At 41.5% G+C, this 27,618-nt stretch overlaps 1 protein-coding gene and 1 pseudogene across 5 annotated transcripts in view; one reads left to right on the forward strand and one right to left on the reverse strand.

The window, feature by feature from the left end:
* Inpp4b (inositol polyphosphate-4-phosphatase type II B) overlaps positions 1-27,618 on the reverse strand; it is a 789,563-nt gene that overhangs the window by 99,372 nt on the left and 662,573 nt on the right. For all 5 annotated transcript variants that reach the window (XM_057753361.1, XM_057753359.1, XM_057753358.1 and 2 more), the window contains one exon: positions 17,027-17,204. In XM_057753361.1, the coding sequence (XP_057609344.1) occupies positions 17,027-17,204 (178 nt within the window). The remainder of the gene's footprint in view (positions 1-17,026; positions 17,205-27,618) is intronic.
* On the forward strand, positions 14,158-14,337 carry LOC130863422 (H/ACA ribonucleoprotein complex subunit 3-like; annotated as a pseudogene).

A 27,618-nucleotide genomic window follows, 5' to 3' on the forward strand; every position in this document is an offset into this window, starting at 1 on the left:
TGTCTTGTCCTCTCCCAGGAAACCATCCCTTCATGTTGTGTGGGCAAAGCAAAATTCCCCACATACCTACTCTCCCAAATTTAGGCTTTTTACATTTCAACTGAGGATTTACACACGTGCATGGCTGTGTGTGCAAACACACACACACACACTCCTTTGTGAGTCACGTCCAAGGAGCAGGGCAGCTGTGCTTGCACCATGATTGTGTTCACATCAGTGCCTCACGGAGCTCATCAGTCGGCAGCCCCTGAGTTCTGCCCTCCCCCACGGGCTTCCTTCAGCAACAGAGCAAAACACCAAGAGAATGTTTTAGTGCCTCCATAAAAACTTGCTGAGACTCCTTAACCCCGAGCCCACCAAGTGGAATCTTTCCGCAGGAAAACATAAAATGCATGTGGCTTAGCTGAGCTTTTCCTGAGCTCTGTGAAGGGCTTGGAAGCCATCCAGGCGGAGCTCTGCTTCCTGTCCCTTTATGGCCTTCTCTAATGTATTCAAGTGAAACTGGCTGAAGGATTCAGAGAATGACTGCTGGGTGCCCTCCCTCCCCTCCACACACCATCTATTTCCTGTACAGGATGTCCGTGTCCTCTGAGCTCAATGGCTCTTATGTTACTCGGGAGAAAAATAAAAGGGCCATGTAGCAAGCAACTGTAGCACAGCGTAATGCTGGCTTGCCCATTTCTGAGCCATTTTCTTCTCAGGTGTTTGATTTTCTGTCCTCATTTAAAATAATTAATCCCACAAAAGCATGGAGCCATTCTTATTTTTGTCACCACAACTTTTCATAAATGGGGGTGGGGGGATAAAAGGAAAATTTCAAAGACCGAATGGTCACTAAACACTCTGCAAAGAGCTGAGAGATGTCCAAGCCCTGGTCATTTACTCAGGAACTTTGAAGAAGCCAAACAGCTGGAACAGCTCCAAAGGAAGCTGACAAAATTCCTAAGGGTCTGAGACCAGCTCAGACTAAACCCTAACCCAACCTGTCTTTTACTCTTTATATAAGTGGTGTGGGAGAATTGTCTGTATTCTGTCAGTCATGTTATAAATAAACACTGATTGGCCAGGCCGGAAATATAGGCGGGAAAACCAGACAGGAAGTAGAAATGATGTAATGAGAACAGGAAAATTCTGGGAAGGAAGAAGTTGATTCCTCCCATTTTCCTGCCCAGACCACCGAAGCAGTAGGATGTGATCTGCTTCACTGGAAAAAGGTACTGAGCCACATGGCTAACATAGATCAGGAAAATGGGTTAATCAAGATGTGAGAGTTAGCCAGTGAGAGGCTAGAGTTAATGGGCCAATCAGCTTATAATTTATGGAGACCTATGTGTGATTTTCTTTGGGGCTAAACAGTTGTAGGGTACCGGGAGGTACAGAAAACCAAAACAAGAAGGCCCACGTTCATGTTACATATAAGCCCCATGTAATACAGAATGAAAATACTGTTGAGGTTGAGGGTGAGCATAGGGCGTTGAGGACGGATCACCATGCTCTTAGAATCTCCCCTGACTTTCCAAATCCACATCCTACACCAGCATAGATATGGCTCTTTCTTGGCCCCTTTGGGTAAACACGTGAACAACACTGTACAAATCATCAATATGGGTGAGGGTGGGTAAATTACCAAGAAACTTTCCTCTGTACAACCTTACAGCAAATTCTTTGTATGAGGCTAATACGTGTGGCCAACTTTAATTACAGACCTAGATGCCAGCTCATCGGAAGCCTATAATCCAGACATAGCCCAGGGGGATGGGTTAAACCCAGACAGCAATAGGTCATGAGAAAAGTGAACTATCAGCTGGGGCTTGACTGCTCAAACTTCTGTTTTGATTTTGTTTGTTTGTTTTTGCAAGCTCAGAGTATTTTCTGCCCAGCCATCCTGTCCCTTTGTCCATGTGATTCATTTCCTATCTCTGATCCAGGAATTGAAAACTCAATTTACATTTCTCTTATCCTGACAAATACTAACCTGGCTCCTTACATTGCCCACTGTATTAGTCAAAATACAGTGGCCTTGAAAAGAGCAAAGGTCTATTTTGCCTAAGAACTTTGAAGTATTTCAGCCATGGCTGATTAAATCTGCTGCTCTAAGGTGGGCATTCTTGTGATGGTGACAGGGATTAAGGGGGAAACGTATTGCTCACTTCATAGCTAGGAAACAAAAGAGGGAAAGAGAGAACAATTCTCCAAATATTGCTCAAGGTCACATCCCCAGAGACCTGCAGACTTCTCATGGGGTCCTACCTCCTGAAGGCTTTATCACCTCCATCACCTCCAGGGCGTGGTGCACCAAGGAGCAAGCCCTTAATACGTAGCAGATATGCAGATCCAAACCATAGCTCTATGTCTTTGCTTTCACACAGCCATCTTGAGAAATGCAATTTTAATGAACCACAGCAGACATGTATTAGAATTCTGATGAGTGTAGCAATATTTGTACCACACAGTTCCTAACCTCAAATATCTTTAAAGATGTATGACTAGTACGGCGAAAAGCAAGCTGTAGTAGCTGCAATTAGAGCGAGGACGGAAAGGATGAGTTAGAAGAAGGATTTTAAAAGTTAGTGCTTAGAGGGGAGGCAGTTGGTCTTGGTGAGAAGCTTGTGGTCATGTATGGCTGTGGCTTGTTCAGAACATAGGGAAGACATCCCACGTGGAACAAGTTTAGTGAGGTTTATGGTGTGTAGGCAATCATCATCTGCAAAGCCCTGGAGCACTGGGGACCAGGGTCTGAACCTCACAGATACTGTAGATGCTATAAACTGACCACAAACCTGAGATGACTCAAGGACCTAGAGAAGCAGGAAGTCAATGCAACAAATGCAGCACATTTAAAACTATTTACTGTGTTGCATGGTAGAGGCATCTGCCTGCCCAGATACATTCATGCAGTTCAGACACCATCTGGGACGAGTGCTCTCCACTTGTCTGTGAGTTTCAGGAGTTAAGCATAGACTGTCCATCTGCTTTCCATGGAATTCATTGTACCCACTGAGCTATCCTTCCATACCTGTGCTTGTTAGCATTGAAATTCAAGTTTGTTGGGTTGATGTGCCTAAGATTATTAATACGTAAGGCCTCTCCAAAAGTTTCCTGAGGGAAGACAGGCCTTTTTGGGCTACACAAGAACAGACAGGTGCTGGGGGAACTACGAGGAAAGGGACTATGTGAACAGACATGTTTCCCTCAGCCATGGCCTGAGCTACCCAGCTGCACCAAGCTTTGGCATCACTATGGGCTGGAACTCTTAAAACTATGTTAAAACTGTTAAAACACATTCCTCTTCCTTTAAGTTCTTATATCAGGTATTCTGCCTCAGAAACAAGAAGAATCCACAGCTACAGTAGATGTCAGTCACTGGAAAACCTGATTGTGACGTCATCAAAGTAGAAACAAAGATCGGAGGAAAAGAGAGGTGAGGAGGAAACGAGACAGGTCATATTATCTAAGAAAGGGCCCCAAAATTAAGGAAAAGCCTAGAAATGATTGTCAAGACAAGTGCAAGCCCTGGGAGAAAGATAGCATCTGGGTGATTTTCCCTCTTCTGTCTTCTCTACAGGACAGTATTCAACCAAAGGACAAGACTGCATCTTAAAATATAGTCACTCTAGCGCATGCTGGGCTATGTGACTGTTGTCGACAACCCTAGTGCCTGCTGGGTAAGCGTCTGTTCTTGACAACCCTAGTGCCTACTGGGAAAGTGACTGTTCTTGACAATGTCTAACTGTTTTAGAAGTGAGCATGCTGCTCAGTCCAAGACAGATGAGCACAAGAAGAACAGAAGCAACCTTCTCTCATGTCAAGGATCCATGTTTGTGTAAACTCTGCCAGGCTGAGTGAGAACAGTGTTACAAAACTTTGCATTCTTGCAGCAAAGGCCATGCATCAGTTGAAGCTCTAGTTAAACTTCTTATGTCATGGCCTCAAGTCGGAAGCCTTCGTGCATCCTGCTAAGCCAGTGGCCGGCAACCAGTTCATTCTTCACACAAGCCCGTCTATTGCTGTAGCTCTAAAGCTCGGGATCTAGGTTCTGTTGGACCAAGAAGAGTCCCAGACTCACATTCCATGGCCTTACTTTGCCTTTTGGCTCTAAATAAACACAAGTCTCAAAGCTCTAGCCTACAAGTAGGCTGAATGCTTGAAAGAAGCTCCAGAGATCGTGGAAAAGCTGGAAATGACTAGCCTGTCTGCATTGCATAGCTCCTGTCATTTCAATGGCAGCATGCGAGGCTGAGAACATGGCTGCAGTGGGGGTTGCATTCACTGCATAGAGTGCTGTTAACCCCAGGAAGGAAGTGTCTGTATGTTTACTCTCAATCCACCAACATGGATTTAATAGTTACTTTTAGTGATATTCAAGGCCAGTGGAATAAATTACACAAGATTATTTTTTCTTTATACATATAAAACTGGAACACCGTGTGCATAGATTAGATTTATTAATGTTAAACCTGTACTCAACTGACCAACAGCAATGTGAACATACATGTCCTGTTGTTCCTGGGTGGAAAGTGCCTTCTCCCCTTTCCTAACCTACTGCAGGTTATCTCTAAGTCTGAGAACAACCATCCAGCCTAGAACCGGTCTAGCAGTGTATCAGAGGTGATAGTGATAGGGTATCTCAGCTCTGTATCTCGTCCACTTTGGTCGTACAGTATCAACTTCTGAGTAGTATGAGTTCATGCTCATAATCTTCTGTAGGATGGGAATGAAATAATCACAGTTCTCTGTGTGACCCACTGACATTTGTCCTTCCTGCCCTGATTTTCTTCCTCCTTCTGAAGATGAACCAAGCTCTCCAGTGTATATCATCAACTCCACCCTGGATGCATTAGATTTCATCACTAAGACTCACTTAGGAGCATCTGTCTGGTATGGCTTTCTCCTCCCTCCCAAGGCTGCATTTGTTACTAATTTATTCCCATCCGCAAATAAATATGAAACTTATGTTTACCTCCTTTTCTTCTAAACATAGCCATAAGTTGTCTGTACTTCCTTTACGGTTCTTAACCTGTCTCTGTTTCCTTCACTGGACACCCTTCTTAAATGAATATACAATTACCTCCAGTTCCTTTACTTTCTCTCTTCCTAGTCCTCCCCAATGTGCTTTAATCTCTGCCTACTAAAGTAAAATCTACACATTGTCACCAAGGGCTTCCACCATGCTAAGTTCAAAGTCATGCCTCAATCCAGTTGCTCAGTGCATCTGACCCAGTGTTTCAGGATGCCACAGTCCTAACTCACTGGTGATTTTCAAATAAGACACTGCTGCTTCATCCACTTCTTTCTTATCTCCTAATGCTTCCCCAGGAAAAATCTATAGATGATTCCCTTAGTTTCTGAAAATTCAGCACGTTATTGATATTCTTGAATAAATTACCATTTGTTTGTGAGCACCAGCTTCTTGGATCTACCGTCATAGCTGATGCTTGCATGTCAAACTTAACACCTTCCATGTGAATTCCTACACACCTTTCCACAAGATTTCTCCCATCTAGAATTCTCTATAACTCACACATGGAACATTCATTCTTTCAGTTGTCCCAGCAAAAGCTGTTCAGTTATTTTTGATGCCAGTTCGCCTGCTTCTGTTTAAACTACCAGAAAACCCCCACTGAATAATACTTAAAATAGGTAAAGCACTCAGTACTGTGCTATCCCCTCCGCGCCAGGAACAGTGTCATGCCTCACCTATATAAATGCATTGGTTTCTTACTGGTCTATTGTAGGCTTGACTCTTTCCATCTGCATTCTAATTGCAGCACAGCTCTGTTTCTCTCTATTGCACCGAGTTAATCACTGTTCAGCCTCTCAATTGCTTTCCATTTTTCTCAGAGTAAAAATAGAGTCTGCAAAGATGTCAGAGATGATTCTTCCTGGGGTTTACCTATGAATTTCATCTTTTCTCTTGCCTCTCATTCCACTCGTTGTTACTGGAACCTTGATGTTTTCTGGATACGGCAAACACATGTACCCAACAGCTGTTTTCTGCATCCAGTAATCCTTCCCCCAGATATCTGGGCTTATCCCCTTTATCTCTTGTATCTTTGCTCAAACATTAACTTCTAAATGAAGTCTCTGTCAATTGATTATTTCATTATCCCAATCTTGAACCAACAGCATCATTCAAAATACTTTTACTTGCTCCAATACCTTGTCTCCATCAACCCACCGATGCCATATAATGCCCGCCATCTCTCAGGCTGTTTTCTAGTTATCGCTTTTCTACTAAAAACAAACTCAAGGAGGGCAAGTGCTCTGTCTTCCTTACTCCATGTTTTATCTTCTGTGTCTAAAACAGTGCCTGGCACAGAATAGTTACCTAAATAAAACATGTTGAGTGACTTTAGAAACATGTGGTATCTCTTTTGCCATCATTCATACAACTGCAGAATGGGAGTTTTCCTTTATTTCTTTCTCTTTTAGATAATCATCATTTGGCAGGAAAAGAATGTGGGCTCAAAGACTCTCAATGATTTTCAAAGGCTACACAAACAACTAAAGAAGACATTGTGCACCTGCCAAGTATTTTCTTAGTCCCACATAGCTATGTTACATCTTAATGTATTGTATAATTTAAAAAAAAATAATTTTCTTACAGAAATAGTCTTTCCAAATTTAACTTACATTTAAATGTTACTGAAATTCTACCATCATAGAGAACAGATATAATCCTATTAGATTCTAAATAGATCTATTAAGTGGTTATAATTATAGTATAGAAGTCATTTTAGCCATTCAAGAGTGAATTTTTAAAGCCAAATCCAAGGGTATTTTTATTATAATAAAATTTTGCTCATTCAATATGTAGAAATCCATAGAATTTAATATTATTATTTAAGTCCCTTTAAGAAACCAAAGTTTGCTCTTGATTTTTGGTAGTTTAAAAAGACGAAGTAAATTTGTTATATATGGCTAAAGTCACTAAAATCCTTACCTAGTATAAAAGACAAGTTCTTGGGAGATCAGTACTTTTCCATGTTTGCAAATATGCAAACACTGAAGACATAAAGTGACTGAGCATCTCTGGTGGGTGTGAGGTGTAGAGAAGGCAATGGACTCTTTATTCCATCTTATCAAGAACTCTTTATTTGTCAATAATTATATTATGTGCTGGTGATTCAGTAATATGTTTTAATACTTGGCATATTTCTCACAGAGCCAAGTCTGGTAGTGGGGGTAGCACTTAATACAGTTGTATAAATCAGTCAGAGACTGGGAGCTTTCAAAAGAATTACCAATGAGAATGAGCCAGTCTTCCTCAGACTGAGAATGTACTTCCCTTGGCTTTTATGTTTTAATAATTTTAATCCTTAAACCTTGAGTTGTATTATAAAAATTTCTGATTTACTTGAAAAATCTTAAGAGATGGTAACTTCTGGCCTGCACATCCCATGTCCCACTGTGGAAAGGACAGGCTGGACCAGAGTGGTGGCCACTTCTGAAGGAACTCGCATTCCTAGTCTGCTCTGGTTTCCATTCGCTCCCTGCCTTCCTTCTCGTTTTCCTGCTTGATGCCTTCAGGCCTCTGTGCTCACAAGCCCTACAGAAAGTGGAGCACCATAATTGCCAGAAGCCAGTGAAAAATGAATCCTGGGGCTTTATTCAAAGAGCTGTAACAAAGGTCCTCTTTTCTTCCATAGTGGTGCTATGGCTGACCTCACACTACGGTTGGTACTTTTAATTTACTTTCTCATGTCACCCTCCCTTGGGCATGGGGGTGTGTGGGTACCGAGCCTCAAAGACCCCAGCCTGACCTTGACACCACAGTAAACATAATTTCCCTTAGGCAAGTGGACGTGTGAAGTCCTTCTGGCTGGGTAATGGTTGAGAGGCTGGACAGACACTGCCAGAGACATCCACAGAAGAAGGCACAGTAGAACTCATGAGTCAGATCTCCACGCCCCGGCACAGGCAACACTACCCCATTGGACTTCACCAATGAAACAAACCCATTATCAGCACCAGAAATTTCAGTCCAGCCATCCAGCTCATTATCCCAGGGCACTGAATTCTCTTTAAGGAAGAGCCAACTGCACTGACCCGCTGTCGCCAGCTCAGGGAAAGCACACCACTGATGATGTCAAGCTTTGGCCTGTGTGAGGTGGAGCAGCAGTACCTTCAAGGGCTGGCAGTGAAAAGCACAAGGTGAGTTCTGACTTTGGGGTATATCAGAATGGAGGATGAGACAGTGAGGAAGGAGGGCAGTCCAAAATCCTTCAACTAGACGCATGCGAGTTAACAACCACGAGGGCTTGTAAAATAGGGATGGCTTAGCATAGCAAGTTATGCTGTCCTGTGACTAAGACAGCACAATAAAGTGTCAAGGGCAAAGACACAGGCACACAACTATTGAAACTTACACATTCCTTTCCCAAGAGATATTCTAAGAACCCTAGATTCTTTCTGACTTAGAAAGCACTCTATCCATACTGGAATCAAATTTTGTGACTTAAGATGAATTGTTTAATCCCATCTATGAAATGAGGTTCAATGCCAAATCTGCCCCCACAGGATTTTCGTGAGTAAGGAGAGAAGAAAGAGACTTTGAAAGTGGCCTTTATCACACAGGCAAGCACAGTCTTTGAGCTGTGAGTGTGATTCTTTTCAAGAGTCTTTGGACACTCAGGATTGACACCATGAAGCCTGGCAGGCTCTGTGACGTCCCAGCTTGGCATGGCTCAATGAACACCCTCTACCACAGAAACTTTGCTGCCGATTCGAACATGCTCACACTCTGGTATATTAGGGCAGAAAATCCAGTTGCTTTGGATATTTGTCCTTTCCCAGAGCATGCCACAGTGCATTTGAGAAAGGCGTTGAAGTGAAGGCTGTGCAACAGCCGACTGAATGCACGACCCAAAGAACGAAGATCAACAAAAGTATCCAAACATACACAGTTGTTGGGCCTTGTGTCCCAGGACCTGTGCTCAGTTCTATTTTCCCATCATTTTTACCAGTGAATTCCATGACCAGCAAGGGAATATGTATACAATGGGAGTAAGATCAGCCTGAGCGGCACAGTAGATATGACGGACGGAGACACAAGTCTTTACTAGAGAGCTGTCTCAGAAGTGTTTCATAGTACAGTCATGTGGATTCTATCTCTGCAGCAGCATCAGGAGAGGTCATCTTAATCCCCTGAAGCCCCTAATATTTCACAGTATCTAGCATAGAGTGGTGCTTCAATGGTGTTTAAGTCTCATAAAAATCCGAAATGCCCACGCCAATCCATATTACTCCTAATAAAAGGCAGCTGACGAAGCAGATGCTATGGGTTTGGATATCATTGAAATCAGCAGTAACTAGAGTAGGAGGTGATTCCCTATATTGCTCTGGAGTTACCAGAGGCCGGTGTGTCACTGCGCGATTCTAGGGAAAGTCAAGACAAATGAGCAAAGGCTTTGAGAAAAGTAACTATGCGGGGAGGCCTTGAGTCTACTCCTTTGATAGATGCCGCCCCCAAAAGTGCCAATCCAAACAGGACACGATGGTTGTTTGCAGATACAATTTTGGCTTAATGTGGAAAAGGAAAATAAAACTGTGCTTATTGCAAAGAGCTGCATCTGGGCCAGTGGGCAGGATTAAAGGAAACATTTGGATCCCTGTCTAGAGTGCGCTGCACTAGGAAGCAAACTGGTGTTTCCTGTAACCACAGCTGTGCCTTTGCAGTCTAGGCTGGAATTGGCAGGGACGCTGTAGGTAAGCTTCTTAATATAATTCAGGAGGCTTAATTACATAATCGTTAAGTCCACATCAAAATCTAAGAGTTTAATATTCACTGATTTAATCTTTGCAGCCTCAATTTATTATGAAATTGAAGGCATGTGGTGCTATGCAGAGAGCAGCTGTCCATAATTGTGTTTACGTGTGCCGGAAATAAAGGGCAATCTGTCTTCGTTAAACACGCACACATAGATGTAGACACGCATACAAATGTATATAGATATACGAACGTATCCACACATACAAACATATGCACACATACAAACGTATGTACACATACAAACGTATACACACATACAAATTCATACAAACATACATGTATGCATAGCATTCGTTTATAGGCCCAAGACATAAACTCAACACACTCACATAAATGGATACATACATACATAACATCCATATACTGCACATGTATACATGTTTACATACAAATAAACACACACATGCTTACACTCACACACACATAAATACAAACATTTGGAAACTCTATTTCATTATTTTAATCTAAACAGCAGAGAAAGTTTTACTTCCTTTAGTGCTATCTTTATTCATGATGAAAGAAATTTATAAAGCAAGTCAAAGATGTATCTTAAAGCCCTTAAGCAAACAATCCGGCCAAAAATCCACACAGTGGAAATGCGAAATAGCATTACCATGATAACCCACTGTTAAATGAAAAAAATATCAACGCCGAGAAGGAAATGTGTACAATTTGAAGAGGAACACAGGAAAAGGATGAGTGTGGCACCGTAGACGACTATCAGAATAGCATACATACATGAACACATACATATGTGAACACATACACACGTGAACACATACATACATGAACACACATACGTGAACACATACATACGTGAACACATACACACGTGAACACACACATACGTGAACACATACACACGTGAACACATACACACGTGAACACATACATACATGAACACATGCGCGAACACATACATACGTGAACACATACACACGTGAGCACATACACACGTGAACACATACATACGTGAACACACATACGTGAACACATACACACGTGAACACATACACACATGAACACATCCATACGTGAACACACACATACGTGAACACATACGAGAACACATACATACGTGAACACATACATACGTGAACACATACATAAGTGAACACATACATACGTGGACACATACACACGTGAACACATACATACGTGAACACACACATACGTGAACACATACACACGTGAACACATACATACGTGAACACATACATGCGCGAACACATACGCGAACACATACATACGTGAACACACACATACTTGAACACACACATACGTGAACACACACATACGTGAACACATACATACGTGAACACATACGCGAACACATACACATGTGAACACATACACACGTGAACACATACGCATGTGAACGCATACACACGTGAACACATACATACGTGAACACATACATACATTGTACAAAATGAAGCAAAGTACACACAAATTAAAGTTAGAATAAAAAAATGAAGCAGGCAATAAAATGGAATCCAGTAAAAGTCTGATTAGCATTGTGAAACTGAAAAAATATAACAGAGCCAGGTAATGGTGGCGCACGCCTTCAATTCCAGCACTCGGGAGGCAGAGGCAGGTGGATCTCTGTGAGTTCAAATCCAGCTTGGTCTACAGAGCTAGTTTCAGGACTATTACACGGAGAAAGTCTGTCTCAAAAAGCCAATATATCTATCTATGTTATTTGTAGATATATATCTACATATAATATATTTTTTATGCATAACGTAGATCATAATATAAAGAACAATAAAACATGTTACATAATGAAATTCTGCAACAGTTTGAAAGTATTTGCAGAATCTAATTTATAAAGACAAGAACGGGAGTCACTCACCATGAGGAAATGAGTCACCGCCAGGTCGGGAGGTGACTCTGATGGTGAAAGCACTGCCAGCAAGGCTGAGGACCCAAGTCTGACCCGGGATCCATTAGCGGAAGGGGGATCAGCGCTCTCTGGGCTGCCTTCTGAGCTCCGCAGCGTGCCATGCACATCTTTACACAGCACCGAGAGATAAATACATGTGGAACATACTGACTTTGTGGAAGTGTCACGTGGTATTTGTCATATCACACACACAGTAAAAAGCAGATGATGGAACTCACTCGGTTCGTTGTAAGGAACAGAAACATGAGTTTTCTTCTACAGCTAGTAGATCAAGATAAATACGAGAGTATTGAACAAACTGATTCCATTATTAAGAGTATGTTGTGAAGATAGTATAGATTAATGCATTTTACACTATTAAACTTCTTCCCAAGTAAGAAAAATATAACTTTTTAAAACCAAATATGGCGTGGAATCAGAAAGGCAAAGGTGTGTTTTGGAGAGCACCTGCGTAAACACAGTAGATTCAGGATCTATTGTGACAGGAAAATGTTTCTGTAGACCAAGTGGTGGATTCCAGTTAAAGCAGCAAGAGCCCTCGGAGAATGTCTGAACCTAGGGCTGTGGCAAGGAGCTAAAGACACTTCCGGTTGCTGGATATACAATGATGTGAACCCAAAATAAATGCTAATGGTATTAGATTATAAAATAAAATAAAAAGAAGCATGTATGCGTGCACAGTGATAAAAATGATGAGTTGCATAAGTGGTGCCTGGGAGGAAGGGGAATATTATAACATTCTCCACTCTTAGCAGTCTAACTTAAATGAGACTAGCCATGAAGTTAACCAATTCAATATTCAAAGACTCATGTTTGTTAACTGTAGCATTAATATAATAAATGAATATCTAAAAAAGCAGTTTCCATTTTGCCAAATTAGTTTACAATCATTAAAATCTCATTTCTGTGAAACATTTATGGGAGAAGACTGATATGTAAGACATAAAAGCACACATTTTATTCATGACGTCTATTCCAGCTTATTTGAAGACCATACTGTAAGTGTGTGGATGCTATATCCAGTTGAAGTAAAATTAAAAAGCATTTGGAAACCTATCTACTGCCTTTAAACAAACCTTGTGATGTATTACCTTTGCTCTTATGATTCTTACATATATATATATAGAGAGAGAGAGCACGCGCATTGGTTCATATCTCAAATATCTTTTATCATAATAATTTGCACTACAGCATGAACCCGATATATAAGTTTACTTGATTGTTTTTTAAAATTGATTTTTGTTCAAAAAACATTATGGGTGTGAAGAGAAAATAGACAAGATCTCCTGAGAAAACTGGGAGTGTGGGCAGAAGGGGAGGGGGAGGGGAAAAGGGAAAGGGAAGGAGAATATGAGAGAACAGGATGATTGAGATGGGGGGAAGGACAGAGGGCGGAAGCAAGGAAAGAGATATCTTGATTGGGGGAACCATTATGGGGCTAGTGAGAAACCTGGTACTAAGAAAATTCCCAGGAATCCCGAAGGATGACCCAGCTAAGACCATAAGCAATAGTGGAGTGCGTGGTTGAACTGGCCTTCCTGTAATCAAATTGGTGACTCTCTTAGCTGTCATTATAGAACCTTCATCCAGCAACTGATGGAAGCAGATGCAGAGATCCACAGCTAAGCACTGGGCCGAGCTCCCAGACTCCAGCTGAAGAGAGGGAGGAACAATAACATTGAGCAAAGGGGGTCACGCCCATGATGTGGAAACTCAGAAAAACAGTTGACCTGAGCTAGTGGGATCTCACTGACTCCAGAGTAACAGCTGGGAAACGTGCATAGGACCAAACTAGGCCCTCTGAATGTGGGTGACAGCTGTGTGGCTTGGGCAGTCTGTGGAGTCACTGGCAGTAGGACCAGGATTTACCTTTTGGGCATGAACTGGCTTTTTGGAGCCCGTTCCCTATGGAAGGATACTTTTCTTGCCTAGATATAGTGGGGAGGGTCTTGGTCCTGCCTCAAGAAATGTGGCAGACTTTGTTGACTCTCCAAGGAAGGCCTCACCCTCTCTGAAGAGTGGATGGGGGTGGAGTGGGGAGAAGGTGGTGGGAACGGGAGGAGGGGAGGGAATGGGAACTGGGATTGATACGTGGAATGAGAAAAGATTGTTTTAAAAATAAATAAATAAAATCTAAAAGGAAAAAAGAAAAAACAAAACAACAAAAAACCACTTATGTGTTTTTGTACCATTTTGTTTTACGTGAAAACAGTCAGTGTAGAAACAGATAGAGCTATCTGCCATCCATCAATGAGGAAAACTATAAATTAATAAAAGGTAAAGACATTTTTAATCAACTGACTTAACTAATTATTGTTCTAGCTAAGCAGTATCACCTTAATTTATTAAGTATTCTTAAGCACAGAATTACTTTCAAAACTCATATTATGTTTCATAGCAACGGCTTCCTTAAAGCATTCTCCCTGGGCATAAGACACTGACTGCAGACAGGTTGGCATCTTCCTTCTGAAGTGCAGTCATGTTTTTCCAGTATTACCTCAATGAACAGGGAGATCTCATCTATACATTAAAAAATTTGACCCTATGGGACAACAGACTTGCTCGGTTCTCCCCTGACGACAAGTACTCAAGACACCGAATCACCATCAAGAAACGCTTCAAGGTGCTCATGACCCAGCAACCGCGTCCTGTTCTCTGAGAGTTTGTTAATTTCCTCTGCTGCCCGCCCCCAGGCCAATTATCAGTAACCAAATGCATCAATCCATGAGCAGTGACGCCTGCCTTCCTGTACTGTTTGGAATCCCAGCTCACCACATGATTGAGTCTATCGTAATGGGCATCTCCTGTAAAAGGAACAATCTTAACTTTGGTTTTCATGCTTTGAATTAATTCCAGGTTATTAAAGATAGAAAGACTTGAAAGTTCAAAAAAAAAATTTCCCTGTCTGCTGTTGTCCAGAAGTTAAAATGTTAATAAAATATTTAACTTTAAAATTATTGATCATATCCTTTATTAAACAACTTCACATTATACTTTAAATTGTAACATCTAGGGAATTTTATAACACACAAAATAATGTAAAATGAAATATCTATATGATAAAGTAAAAAGAAGAAAAATATAAAAGTCAGTTAGTGTAGTTGGACTACAACAGTCCAGGAGTGGTAACAGATTGATAATCTACTGTAATTTTTAATTTTTAATTTTAAATTTATATGTACAGGTGTTTTGCTATCATGTATGTTTACATGCCTGGTGCTGCTAGAAGCAAGAAGAGGGAGTCCTTCCCTGGAAAGAGAATCAGGGTTGTGAGCTGCCATTTAGGTACTGAGAACCGAAGCCAGGTCCTCTGGAAGAGCAGCCAGGGCTCATGGTCACTGAAGTCACCTCTCCAGCCCCACTTCACTTCTGAAAAGTGCAGCTTCAGTCTGGGAACATTGCTCCAGTGTGATACAAGATGTGAGCAAGTTGCGTCATCTCACAGATTTCAGAACTGTGTTTTCCTCACTGGGCTGTTTGGGGGGTTTCAAGATGGAGCACAATTGGATATCTCTTATTTCTGCTCGAATTAATCTGCACTGAAAATCCCTCAACAAACACTTGATTCATTCTGTCTCTCTCTCTCTGTGATTGCTGGAGTCTACTAACCAATCCCGTTTTCTAGAGCACAACTACCTCCGGCTCATACTTGCTAGCCAATGCAGGTCCAGCTGGAGAAAGTTGAGTAGTACGATTTTTTCACACATAATTATGACAAGTTTCCACTGTGATTCATGTGAAATTTGAGACTTACTTTATTCATTAACTTTAAAAATTAATATAGTATTTTTAAGTAAGGAAATTTCTACAAGGCAGGTGTGAGCATAAAGAAGATTGGCTGTTCACTTATGTGAGTACACAAACCAGGAAGATGGGCCATCTACGTAACACAACTCTAGAAGTCTATTATTTCAAAATAAAATTTAGGAAGGACTCTATCATCAATCATGTGAGAAAATATGAAATTTTCCAATTATTTCTCTTATTATTTGAGATTATAATATAATTAAATCATTGTCCCCTCCCTTTTCTTCTTTCCAAAGTCTCCCATGTGCCCCTCTGTGCTCTCTTTCAAACTGATGGCCTCTCCACATTAACTGTTGTGGATATATGCATGTGTCTACAATTCATATTTTATATATATATATATATATAGTCACTGACATATGCATATATATTTAACTCATGATGAAATATTAGCAATGAAACATCAAGAGAACAAATTGGGGAAACATTAATTTTATAAAAGTTCATGCATACTTTGTTGAGACTCCTTTAAAAAAAAGGATAAATTTTAGAAGTCAATGTTAGAGAAATGCCTTTTAATTCCCTCTAAACACAAGATTCCCAGAAAAATGCTAGTTCGATTATGAATTACTGATGTCAATAATACATGCAATATTGTTTTGTTCTTGTTAATATTAACAGAATAACCACAAAAATAGGAAAACAATTGATGAAGACATGAATATTGTTAAAATGTGCATCATACTTGCTAGCCAAGGTATCAGTATGGCAAACATTCGGATGCAGTGGCCTGTCATTTATGATCTATCTCTCCATCCACCTACTATCAATTGAGTTGTCAGTTTCTATTCTTTGCTCTTAGAGTCTGTCTATACAGTCTTCTATGCATACACATATACAGTTCCATGAGTATGTACATGTATGTGTGTGTCTTTGTGTACCTGCCTGCATGAAATAACACTCAGAGATGACAACAAAATAGTGTTCAGAATTGAACTTTCTTCTGTCTTAGGATAACTAAGAAGAGGTCCTCAGACAAATGTAAAAGTCCTGTATTATGCTGCAGTCTGTTCAGGAACAGAGAAAAGTACCCAGTTCCGAAGGATCTGAGAGTTAAAACACATGGCTGACTGTCCTTCAACTATCATTTGGGACCTTGTAAAAGTAGGTGAGACTGTATCACACCCTACAGCAGGGCTTCTCAACCTTCCTAAGGTGCGACCCTGTGATACAGTTGTTCATACTGTGGGGACCCGAATGATAGAATTATTTTTGCTGCTACTTGATAACTGCAATCTTCTACTGTTATGAATCATAATATAAATATCAGTGTTTCCCAGTAGTCTTTTGAGGATCAAACCCCACAGGTTGAGAACCACTGCTTCAAAGGATGCCCTGGTCCTCTTTCAAGAAGCTTACATACTAAAAGAAAAAAAAATGAAGATGGCAGGCAGCCCTGTGGTCACAAATATCCTCCCACCATCCATACCCCAGCACAGTGAAGTCCTGTCTCCAGATCTTTCTCCTCTCTATATATCTCATCTAATCAGTTTTCTCATTTCCTTTACTCAGTCAATGATTGGTGGAAAATGGCTTCTTACCCTTTGGGTGAGATGTGATGGAATCCTCTAGGGAAAGCTCCGTGTCTCCATCTTGACCACTGCTGCCTCCGGGACCACCTCCGGGACCACCTCCGTTGTGACCGTCTCTCTCAATCAGTTTGTCCACGGTAGCGATAATGCAGTTGAGGCTCTTCCCCACGTTGGCCCACACCCGATCCTGAAGACAGCATGGGTATCACTACAGACTTTACTGCTAAATCATCACATTAGCCAGCTTAGAGAAGCAGCCAGAGGCACAGTCAGCAGAGTGTGAAGAGGCTGCAATATTCTCACTATTTAGGGCACATTCCAGGTACATGAAAATCTATTTTCTCCTGAAGATCAAGGTTAAATTTCATTAATTCTTTAGTTAATATAATACGTTTGAAACAATAATATGCTATATAATATTAACCAGTAATTGAACTTAAATTGTGACATTTTGCTAGATACATGCCATTTTTATCCACACACTAAAAAAAAAAAGATGCAATAATATTTTAAAGAAAAGCTATCACATCAGAAACTGTCCATCTTCTTTTTTTTTTTTTTTTGTGAGACATCAAGGTTTCTCTGTGTAGCTCTGGTTGTTCTGGAACTTGCTCTGTAGACCAAGCTGGCCTCTAACTCAAAGATCTGCCTACCTTTCTGTCTCCAAAGTGCTGGAATTAAAGGTGTGTGCCATCATTGCCTGGCAAGTTCTCTCATCCTCTGCCAACATTCACTTCTAGAATGTGTTCATTTGCCTAACCTAAAAGTCTGTTGCCGGTACAGATAAACCTCCCTTCCCCCATTCTCAACACATTTCTGACAACCATATCATTAGATCTTCTGCTTTTCACGCATGTGGTGTACCGCGGCTACACAGCTCACAGTTGACATCGTGTGTGCCACCGTCCGTGTGGTGTACAGTGGCTGCACAACTCACAGCTGAGATCATCTGTGCCACCATTCCGTGTGTTGTACCGTGGCTACACAACTCACAGCTGACATCATCTGTGCCACCGTTCCGTGTAGTATACCGCGGCTGCACAACTCGTGCCATTTCTCATTTCCTGGGAAACAGCTCGCGCCTCTCAGGAACCTCTTTGCACTGCTGTCCCCAGTTATGACAAGCTTGTTCTTTTTTAATTCATTGATTCATAAAAACTGCATTAAATTTTAAATAAACATTTTAAGCACAGTCGCTTTGATAGAGAAGACCAGTCTCCCTTTTTAGAATTCTTCTTACATAAGCCGGGCACATCACTTAGGCATCCACTCTGTCTCTCTATGTGGATTTGAGGCGTTCTCCATGCAGACAGAAGTCTTTCAGTTACTCCCTTCTCTAAGGCAGAGCTGTATCCGTCTCTTCAGCGCAGGGCTAAATAAAGCAACTACTGAGTAGTAGCACACCGTCACTGGCTTACACATTTTCCCATAAGTGTGTATTTTCCATCTAAGGTAATTCTGTGAACAAACAGATTTGAAAGAGGGCAAATCTATGAAGGAAAAACCTAGAGCTGAATTTACGTTACTAGACTGTTGTCTTATAAACGTTAAACCGAGGAGTCTGTCCAAGTGGGTTAGGTATACAGTTGCTCTGTTTAGCTGAGAAAGTACCAGCATTTTCTATTAAAAAGAGACGTTCAAAGTGAGAAAGCTAATTTTGAGGATTTACGCAACACATAAATGTGAGGCTCTGGGCAAAGCCCCTCATTTCTGCGGACGCGCTTGTCACCTACAATGTGGGATCCTAATTCTTTGCTCCACCTGCTGCACCATGGTGCCATCTGAGCCAACTGTGCTCCGTGCTTTATGTGGAAGTGTTCAGGGGGAAATCATTACAATTTAGCAGGCCCACTTCCAGCCCAGCCCAGTTTTCCTCAGTGAGTCAAGCTCGCTTGCTTTCACCCTGCAATTTTGCCCATGAAGTATGCTATTAATCACAAATAATCATAACAATCTTTCCCCAAGAGGCAAAGCTTTCCTTCAAAGCCCGGAGAGGACTTCCCCTCTCAGGGAAATTAAGACGTTCATCACATCTGTGAATTACATCACCCTCTGCATGCGCCTGGGGAAATGAGGCACAGGTGCCCCTTAGCTGGAACTGAGCTCAACTATGCAAGAAATACTGGGCAAAGGAGGTGAGAAGCTAGAAGGCTGGGCTTCTTTCAGCTTTGGATTTGGTGGGGAATCTACCTTCCAACCACAGTGACTTAGAGTGATCTATGACTTTTACTCTAAATACATCTTTAGCGCTACCACCCGCTTTATCTGTAAAGTGATGAAAAAGAAAGAGTGCTTGACTTCCCACAGGGCAGGGCACCCTGACTTCTCTTAGGTCTGGAAAGCGAGGGGGAGGGGAGTGGGGAGAGCGCGAGAGAAATGGGAGGATGGGAGGAGGTGGAAATTTTTAATAAATAAATAAATTAAATTAAAAAAAAAAGAAAGAGTGGAACAATTCTCTAGCTGAGCCTGGGAATAAACTCTATTATTGACAAGCAAACAAGAAACAAATTCTTCTCAAATTTTCAGATTAGCTTTGCATGAAAGACAAGTTTTCAGTTCTCTTTCGGCTGCTGGTGTTGAAGGAAGCTTAGGTTTTTTATCCTAGAGGCTCTTAGCTGCTTTTTGTATGCAAAGGAATACCAGAGATGACTCATTTTGGTTTTAATTCCATCTCTGAAGAGCCAGAAGGGAGAGATTTTTAGGTGATTTGCTATCCACATCTCTAGATGAGTCTCTATTTGCATAGCCCAAGATTACAAGATTCCGCTGGTAGAGTACACGACTCCAGTTACAAGCAAAGGCACTGGCTTTGGCCTGGAAAGCACAGTGAAGCTTGTTCACTGACCAGGGCCCTCAGGAACGCAGCAATTGCGACAAGCAGAAGGCACACATGTCGGTATTCTCGTTCAGAGGATGCTTCCTGAGAGTGAGAGATGAGTTATCTCTTCTGCAGCCCTTATACCTAATGAGTGGATGATCAAACTTGTATGAGCACAGCAGCAAACCCTGAGCAGAACATTCCATTCCGTGCCGCCGCACTGAAGGCGGAGAACTGCCCTGCTCCTCACTGTCTCCTCTTTTATGGCCTCTGAAGATTAAACGTGCTGATTGGTGCCTGCCTTTAAGGCTAGCCTGTAATTCTTTGAGAGTTCTGCTTTCACTCTATAGTGCAGGAACTATCCTTCAGCAGATTTTAGAGGTAAGGAAAAAGGAAGAAAAGGAAGAAGGAAACGAGATGGGGAGTTCTAGTGTCTATATTTCTCTAGCATCTAGACACTAGATGATTTCACCTTCAAAAACCAGAAAATCAGTATCTATTTTTGACTCAGTTTTCCGAGAGAGATGAGTTTAGGTAAGAGAGAAATAATAACATTCAGTATTAGAGTGGAAGAAATGAACTAGAGCTTCATTTCTCTTGACTCCAAAGACTTGATTCCTTCAAAGAGTTGATGATGGCGCACCACAACACAGATAGGACAGAGTCGGGAGGAGAGGCTTCCATGCAGGCTCCGACAAATGCCTTTGAGCAGTAGTAAACTAAGCCTTCAAGTATCTGAGATCAGACACAAGACCAATAGAAGCCATAGTGAAACACATCCAACCAAAAGAACATGACAATCATATGCACCTGTTAGCCTGACACAAAAGGAGCCACGGTCGCAGGATTGAACAAGACACTTTTAACAACTGTCTGTCTGTCCACTTCGACAAACATAAGTGGCTTGGCTAGCAGAGGAAGAGGATGGGCTCCAGGTCCATTTCACAAGTGGAGTATGCAGAAGAGCAAGTAGTACAGGGAGGAAAGATTCAATTATGAGGCCACTGCAGTCCATCATTTTGGAAGCAGGCTACTAAAGACTTACTGGTTAAATTCTTGAAAGGAAACCTTGGATATATGAGTTCCCTTCTAAAGGAGCCCATTCCTTTAGATCTGGAAACACACTCAGAAGACAATGACCAACAAGCACACTTTCGCATTCAGATGGTTGTTGCTGTGCCAGTCTATGGGTGAGGCTCATGAGTTCATACTACTGACGTGATGAGGCCCTAGACCTTCCTTTTCTCTATTGCAATCACACTGGACATTTCTCCAGGTTGAAGAAAGGCTTGCTAGCCGTCAGTGAGAAGATACAGGAAGCCCAGAGATGTGGCATTAATCCACATCTCTATCCTTTTCAGGCCAGAGGTGCTAAACAAACTTGAATTCTGCATGGCTCTCCTATACCCAGACAGGTTTTAAAACAACCATCAGACACATAGTTTGAAAGGCCATTCCCTAGAAGTAGCAGTGACTGCCCTAATAAGAAGAAGCAACAGAAGGTTGGTAGTTTGCAGGTTAACCTTTACTACATGGGGCCTGAACTTTAGTTGATGTCCTCAACCTTGACGCAGACTTCAGGCCTCCCCTTCTCCAGGGAGGTAAGTAGATGCCAACCTTTTCCAGCCACTGAGGCCACAAAACAAGACGGATGCTATGGCAAAACTGACTCCATTCTGAGTCTAGGCCTTCATTTATTTGTGGGTTAGGATGTAAGCGGTACTGTAAAGGTCAAACCCAGTGGCATAGCTGGGAAAGTTTGATAGATGCAGTAGGGGAGCACTACAGCTGCCAGAGTGAGCCACGAGGGTCGAAAAGAAGAGGACTACTCAGCATCCCAAATTCTACGGACCCTGGAGCACCAAGAGACAGTCGGGATCAATCATGAAGTTTGAAGAAACAGCTGAGTAATCCTTAGATGATCAACTTCTAGGAGGTCAATTTTTAATCAGATGTGGATGTCCAAAGTCTCTCTGTTTCTGTGTGTGTGTGTGTGTGTGTCTGTCTGTCTCTCTCTGTGTGTATATATATATGTGTGTGTGTGTATATGTGTGTGTATGACAATAATTTTTTGACTTTAACTCATTTTTATTGTCTTTGATTAGAAACACCCAGTGAACTAACAAGGTCAATCTTATCTTCAACTCATCCTTGGGTTAAGTGGGGACTAAGCATGTTCTCTAACCTCGAAATCTCTGCTCCTTTTATGGATTGGAAGGTCTTCTCTCTAAATCTTAATTTAGACTATCTATAGGGCAACTGGCACATACATGACCCAGGCTATACAGGGCCCAGACGCTAACAGTGCAATAAGTCCACTACAAATACTAACACTCATGGCATTCATCGCAACCAGGAGAAATTTTGTGGCTTTGCCTCTTTTACATCTTCCTGTTTTACTTCAACTCAGCTGCTGGTGAAAACCCTTTGTCACTCCCAGCAACCAAGATGAGCTTGCATTCATTCCTGACCTTATCCCGAGTTGCAGGCTCTGCTCACCCTAACGACCTCAGCAAGCCACTCTTTGGGAAGTGATGACCTCTCCATATTCATTCTTCCTGTACGGTCCTTGCCCAGTCCCATAGTCAGGCAGAAGTTGGGCCCAGCCACGAGTACTGCAGTCAACTTCATCCATTGCTACAATATTTTGTCACTCTTGATCACCTGTAGGCTTAGTGCCGGAGCCAGCGCTGGAGCCACTTGGATAGTCAGGAAGACAGAGATGATTCCTGTTTCTCCTTAATCATCAAGGAAAATACTTCAGCTAAGGCTACCATCCTTGCTATCATCAAAACATCCCGTTAAAGTAGATCAACACATACTTCTCAGACACCCGCTCTGTGCTAGGTCAGTATTAAACAACCAGGATATGGGGAAACTCTGGAGGAAGCAACATTTCTATTGTGAAGCATTCTGAGTTTTATGTCCACTGGTGATACAGGAATGATTTAACTTTTTTGTTTGTTTTGTTTTTGGAGACATTTTCTTGTGTACTTCTGGCTGCCCTAGAACTCTCTCTGTAGACCCTGCTGCCCTCAAAATCAGAGATCCCCAGGCTCTGCCTCTGGGACTAAAGGTGTGTGTCATCACTTCCCAGATCAATGATTTTAACTTTTCACGGAAAGTCGCATATCCCCTACATATGTGAGTACTGCTATACACTCACACAATTGTCAACACTGTTTTTACAGGTTATTGCTTTTAATTAAATTTATACTAATATAATCAGTCAACTCTTTGTGTTACAGCTCAGCATTTCCTTTACTTACTCAGTTTGGAGCATCAAAATTTTCCACTTTGAAAAAGGTCTCATTTTTTTTTCTTATAGAATATATCGATGTCCAAAGGCACATGGGTTGGAGGTATTAATAAATTTCTAAGGTGTACAAGTCCAGATCAATATAGTCATCAATATATGTGATACTAGACCAGGAATTGGAATAATTTAGAAAGTATTCCCAAAGATATGGTGATATTCAGCATAAAACACCAATGAAGAAACCACCATTGCTAAATTTAATAGAATAAAACAGCTCTGCTAAAACTCAGGTTAGGTTGCAGGACAACCAGTCATTGCTTTGGCCAATCCATCCAATCAGCCTTTCCCACATCAGCACAGAAGACTGGATGTACCATTAGATTGGATGTACCAAACCCCATGTTAAGTGCCATAAAGCAGGGACTGAAGGTGAAAGTATTAATTGTAGGTTGGGAAAACGTAGCTGTGGGCAGGGTTTCATGAATATGCATGTACATAAAGTTCTCATCTGGGGTTTCTTTTCTGTAATAGAACATTTGTGCATTTTAATGGACAGCCATGAACTTTGCTTAATCGCCTTTTGTAGGCCTGAATCACAGAAATGTATTCCAGTCACATATCTCCTGGGGGAAATGGACTGGAGAAGTTCAGGAATGCTTCCCATCCATCAAGGAAACAGATGACAGACTAAGCTCAGTTGTCATGTGGGGACCAACTCTGCCCTTTCTGACGCTTAGACCAACTGATTGGAAAGACTTCATTGTTTTTCTAGATTTTTCTTTTTTCCCCCCTTTATTTAGTCAGTCATACACTGTATCCTGACTGCGGTTTCTCTGCCCTCCATCCCTGCCAGTCTCACCACGCACCTCCCCTCTCCCCCAGATCCACTGCCTGTCCTCTTCCACTCACAAGCAGCAGACCTCCCAGGGAAGAGTGCTTTATAACATGCAAAGTGTGTTGAAACAGTCAATGAGGAGTAACACGCAAAATCCTTTCTTTGTTGTCACTTAGTTTTCCCTAATGCTATAAAAGAATCAATAAAACAGGTTGTAAAACCAAATGAGTATAAAAATTAATTCATTGGAATAGTCTGATAAGGAGCAGTTATGACTCAAGCCCTTAACATAGTAACTCCTCTTTTTAGAAAAATAACTGAAATATAGATCACTAAATGATAGAAATAGTTCATATATTTTATTAGTGATTTTTGCTTTTTTTCTTTAAAGTTGATATATTTTCTTATTTTTTAAAAAGGAAATAAGAAGTATTTTAATAAGGTCAATGTTTTGCAATTTTTTGCAATTGCAAAAATATTTAAGGTCTATATAGGGAAAAACAAAACTGTTTTTCCATATCAATGTTTCTGCTACTAATCTGCTAATGGGAATTGATATTTAAAATATACAGTATTACAGAAATCATATAAATTTTACCAACTTAAGAAAAGGTGACTTCAAATCCTGAGTAAATATAATGTCCAGCATTCTGCCTGATTGTTCATTACTGCCTCATGTTGACACACACTGGGATCAACTGCATCACATAAGTGAAGCAGCCCACTCTCTGTCCTAAAACAACAATGCACCCAACCTGTACCACAGGAGAACTCTGAGGAAGTGTTCCTTGTTAACTGAGAAACTGAACTTTATACCCAACACAACTACCCTATCAATTGTTAGAAAGACCCCGTTTTAATCACTGTCAGATCCACAAAACCAGATTGTAATATAGTGTGGCTTAGGGACAAAGAGGGAAAAGATGGGACAAGGAAAAAGTTTCTTTGAAGGTAGTAACTATTTCAAAGAAGACAGGGATTTGTATTCTTCCAAGGAAGACCAAGCAAAATGAAAACTGCTGCCACCAAATTCCTAGGATGTTCAATTTCTCATGTTCTGTGGTTCAGTAATCTCTGATGTAGAGCTCTTCAAGTTCTCCTGCTCTCTGCTGAGAGATGAATAGTCACTAGAGTGCTTAAGAGAGGGGAATATGCACCCCCGTCAGGAATAACTGGAAGATGGCTAGAATAGTCAGTTTGGTGTTGGAACATAAATAAATAAAAATCAAGGCTGCACTTTGGAAATCAGTATGGCAACTTCCCAGAAAATTGGGAATCAATCTACCTCAAAACCAAGTGATACCTGGGCATATGCCCAAACATGCTAAATCATACCACAGGACAGTTGCTCAACTATGTTCATAGCAGCATTATTTGTAATATCCAGAACCTGGAAACAACCTAGATACCCCTCAAAAGAAGAATAGATAAAGAATATGTGGTACATTTAAACAAAGGAATATTATTCAGCTCTCAAAAAAGTGACATCATGGAATTTAGAGGCAAATGGATGGATCTAGAAAAAAATTCATCCTGAGTGAGGTAAGCCAGACTCAGAAAGGCAAACACAGTATGTACTCACTCATAAGTAGATACTGGAAAAGGATAACCAGACTACAATACACAGCTCCGGAGAAGCTAGACAACATGGAGGACCCTAAAAGGGACACATGGATTGCTTGGGGAAGGGGAAAAAGCTGAGATCTCCTGGGTAAACTGATGCCTGGGGGAGATAGAGGGAAGGGGATTGGGGGATGAGAAGAACACGGAACAGGATAATGAATTGGGAAGGGGCAGAGTAGGAGATCAATGGAAGAGATAGCTTGATAGAGGGAGCCATTATGCAGTTAAGGAAAAGCTTGGTGCTAGGGAAATTCCCAGGAATCCACCAAGATGATGCCAAGTAAGACTCCCAGCAATAGTGGAGAGGGTATCTGAACTGGCCTTCTCCTGTAATGAGATTGGTAAATACCCTGTCATCATAGAGCCTTCATCCAGTAACTGATGGAAGCAGATGCAGAGATTCACAGCTAAGCACCAGGTCAAGCTTTGGGAGTCCAGTTGAAGAGAGGGAGCAGGAATTATATGAGCAAGAGGCAGTCAAGGCCATGATGGGGGAACCTACAGAGACAGCTGAACCCAGCTCGTGGAAACTCATGAACTCTAGACCAACAGTGGTGGAGCATTTATGGGACCAAACAAGGCCCTCTGCAAGTGGGTGACAGTTGTTGAGCTTGGTCTGCATGAGGGGCATGTTGCAGTGGGACCAGGATCTATCCCTGGTGCACAAACTGGCTTTCTGGAGCCCTATGGTGGCATGCCTTGCTCAGCCTTGATATAGCGGGGAGAGCCTTGGTCCTGCTTCAACTTAATGTGCCAGGCTTTGTTGACTCCCTGTGAGAGGTCTTACCCTTTCAGAAGAGTGGATCGGGGTGAGTTGAGGGGGAGGCAGGGAGAGAGAGGGGAAGCAAGAGGAGGAGTGGAAGGGGGAACTGTAGTTGGTGTGCAAAATGAATAAAAAATTAAAAGAATCAAGTCTGTCCCGCTTCAGCAGTTGGCTCTCTACCCCCACATATAGGAAGCGCTAAGTACACTGGGTAGTTTAAAAAGAAAAAGCACATGAAGGATGGAAAGATGAGACGGGGAAGAGAAAAGAAACCGAAGGTGAGGAAATGGGAGGGGGGTTTGATCAAAGCACATTACCTAACTGCAAGAATTGTAAATACAGAAATGGAACGTTCAGAAAGCTTCATCCTGACAAACGGCAGTCTGGTTCGCAGACATTAATATGAGCTGTGGGATCTCAAATAAGGCACAAAAGGGATAACTGGGGACTTTTCACTATTTGGAGAACAAAAAAATTTAAATGAATTAATGATTTCTAATACAGAACAATATAATAGATATAAGTAGATAATTACTGAAATTCAAATATTATATTCTCAAACTGAGAAGATAAATGAGCAACACTTTGAAGGCTAATTTTAAAGAAATTAATTCATTGTGTAACTGTATATTGATCACCAATGGTAGATAAGCTGTTTTGCCAACTTTGATAATACAGTAGTGAACAAGAGATTGAATCTTCTTTTAGAAGTTTATAAAGCACATGAACAATATAAAAAAGAGAAATAAGAACTCCATAGGCCATGTGTACATTGAATCCCAGACTAATTATTTAAACAAGATCATTTAGACTAGAAAATATGTGTAAGTAAATGCACACATACATATGCACAGTTGTCTGACAAAACCTTCAGAAGTGTGGGGCATTTTTCAGGGTATGGAGGACTCATTAGGCCGGTAAGCTACGGGGTACCACTGCTGAAGAGGCTCAATCAGAGGTTAGCTAGTGTCAGGCCGACTATAGGGATTAACTGCCTCTAAGGAAAGAAGAGGAGTTAATTCCTCTTATTAATATCAGGTCAATGGTCTCAGATAACATAACTCTAGCTGGTTTGAGTATGGAACGAAACCTCTTTTGAATATCAATTTGCATAGGTATCAGTGTGTTTACATGGAGTCTGAAGTGCCCCCCAGGTGAAGTGAAAGACAGACATGGCAGCCCCGGAGGCGAGGTGAGCCTGCAGACTGCTCCTGCTTCCTGAACAGTCTGTAGGGTCTTGCAAGCATCTATTCTCACCTCAACTACATAGGGCACTTTAAATTTATCAGCACTCCGACAATCT

Source organism: Chionomys nivalis, chromosome 21 (genome assembly GCF_950005125.1).
Source record: "Chionomys nivalis chromosome 21, mChiNiv1.1, whole genome shotgun sequence".
NCBI classification, from domain to species: domain Eukaryota; kingdom Metazoa; phylum Chordata; class Mammalia; order Rodentia; family Cricetidae; genus Chionomys; species Chionomys nivalis.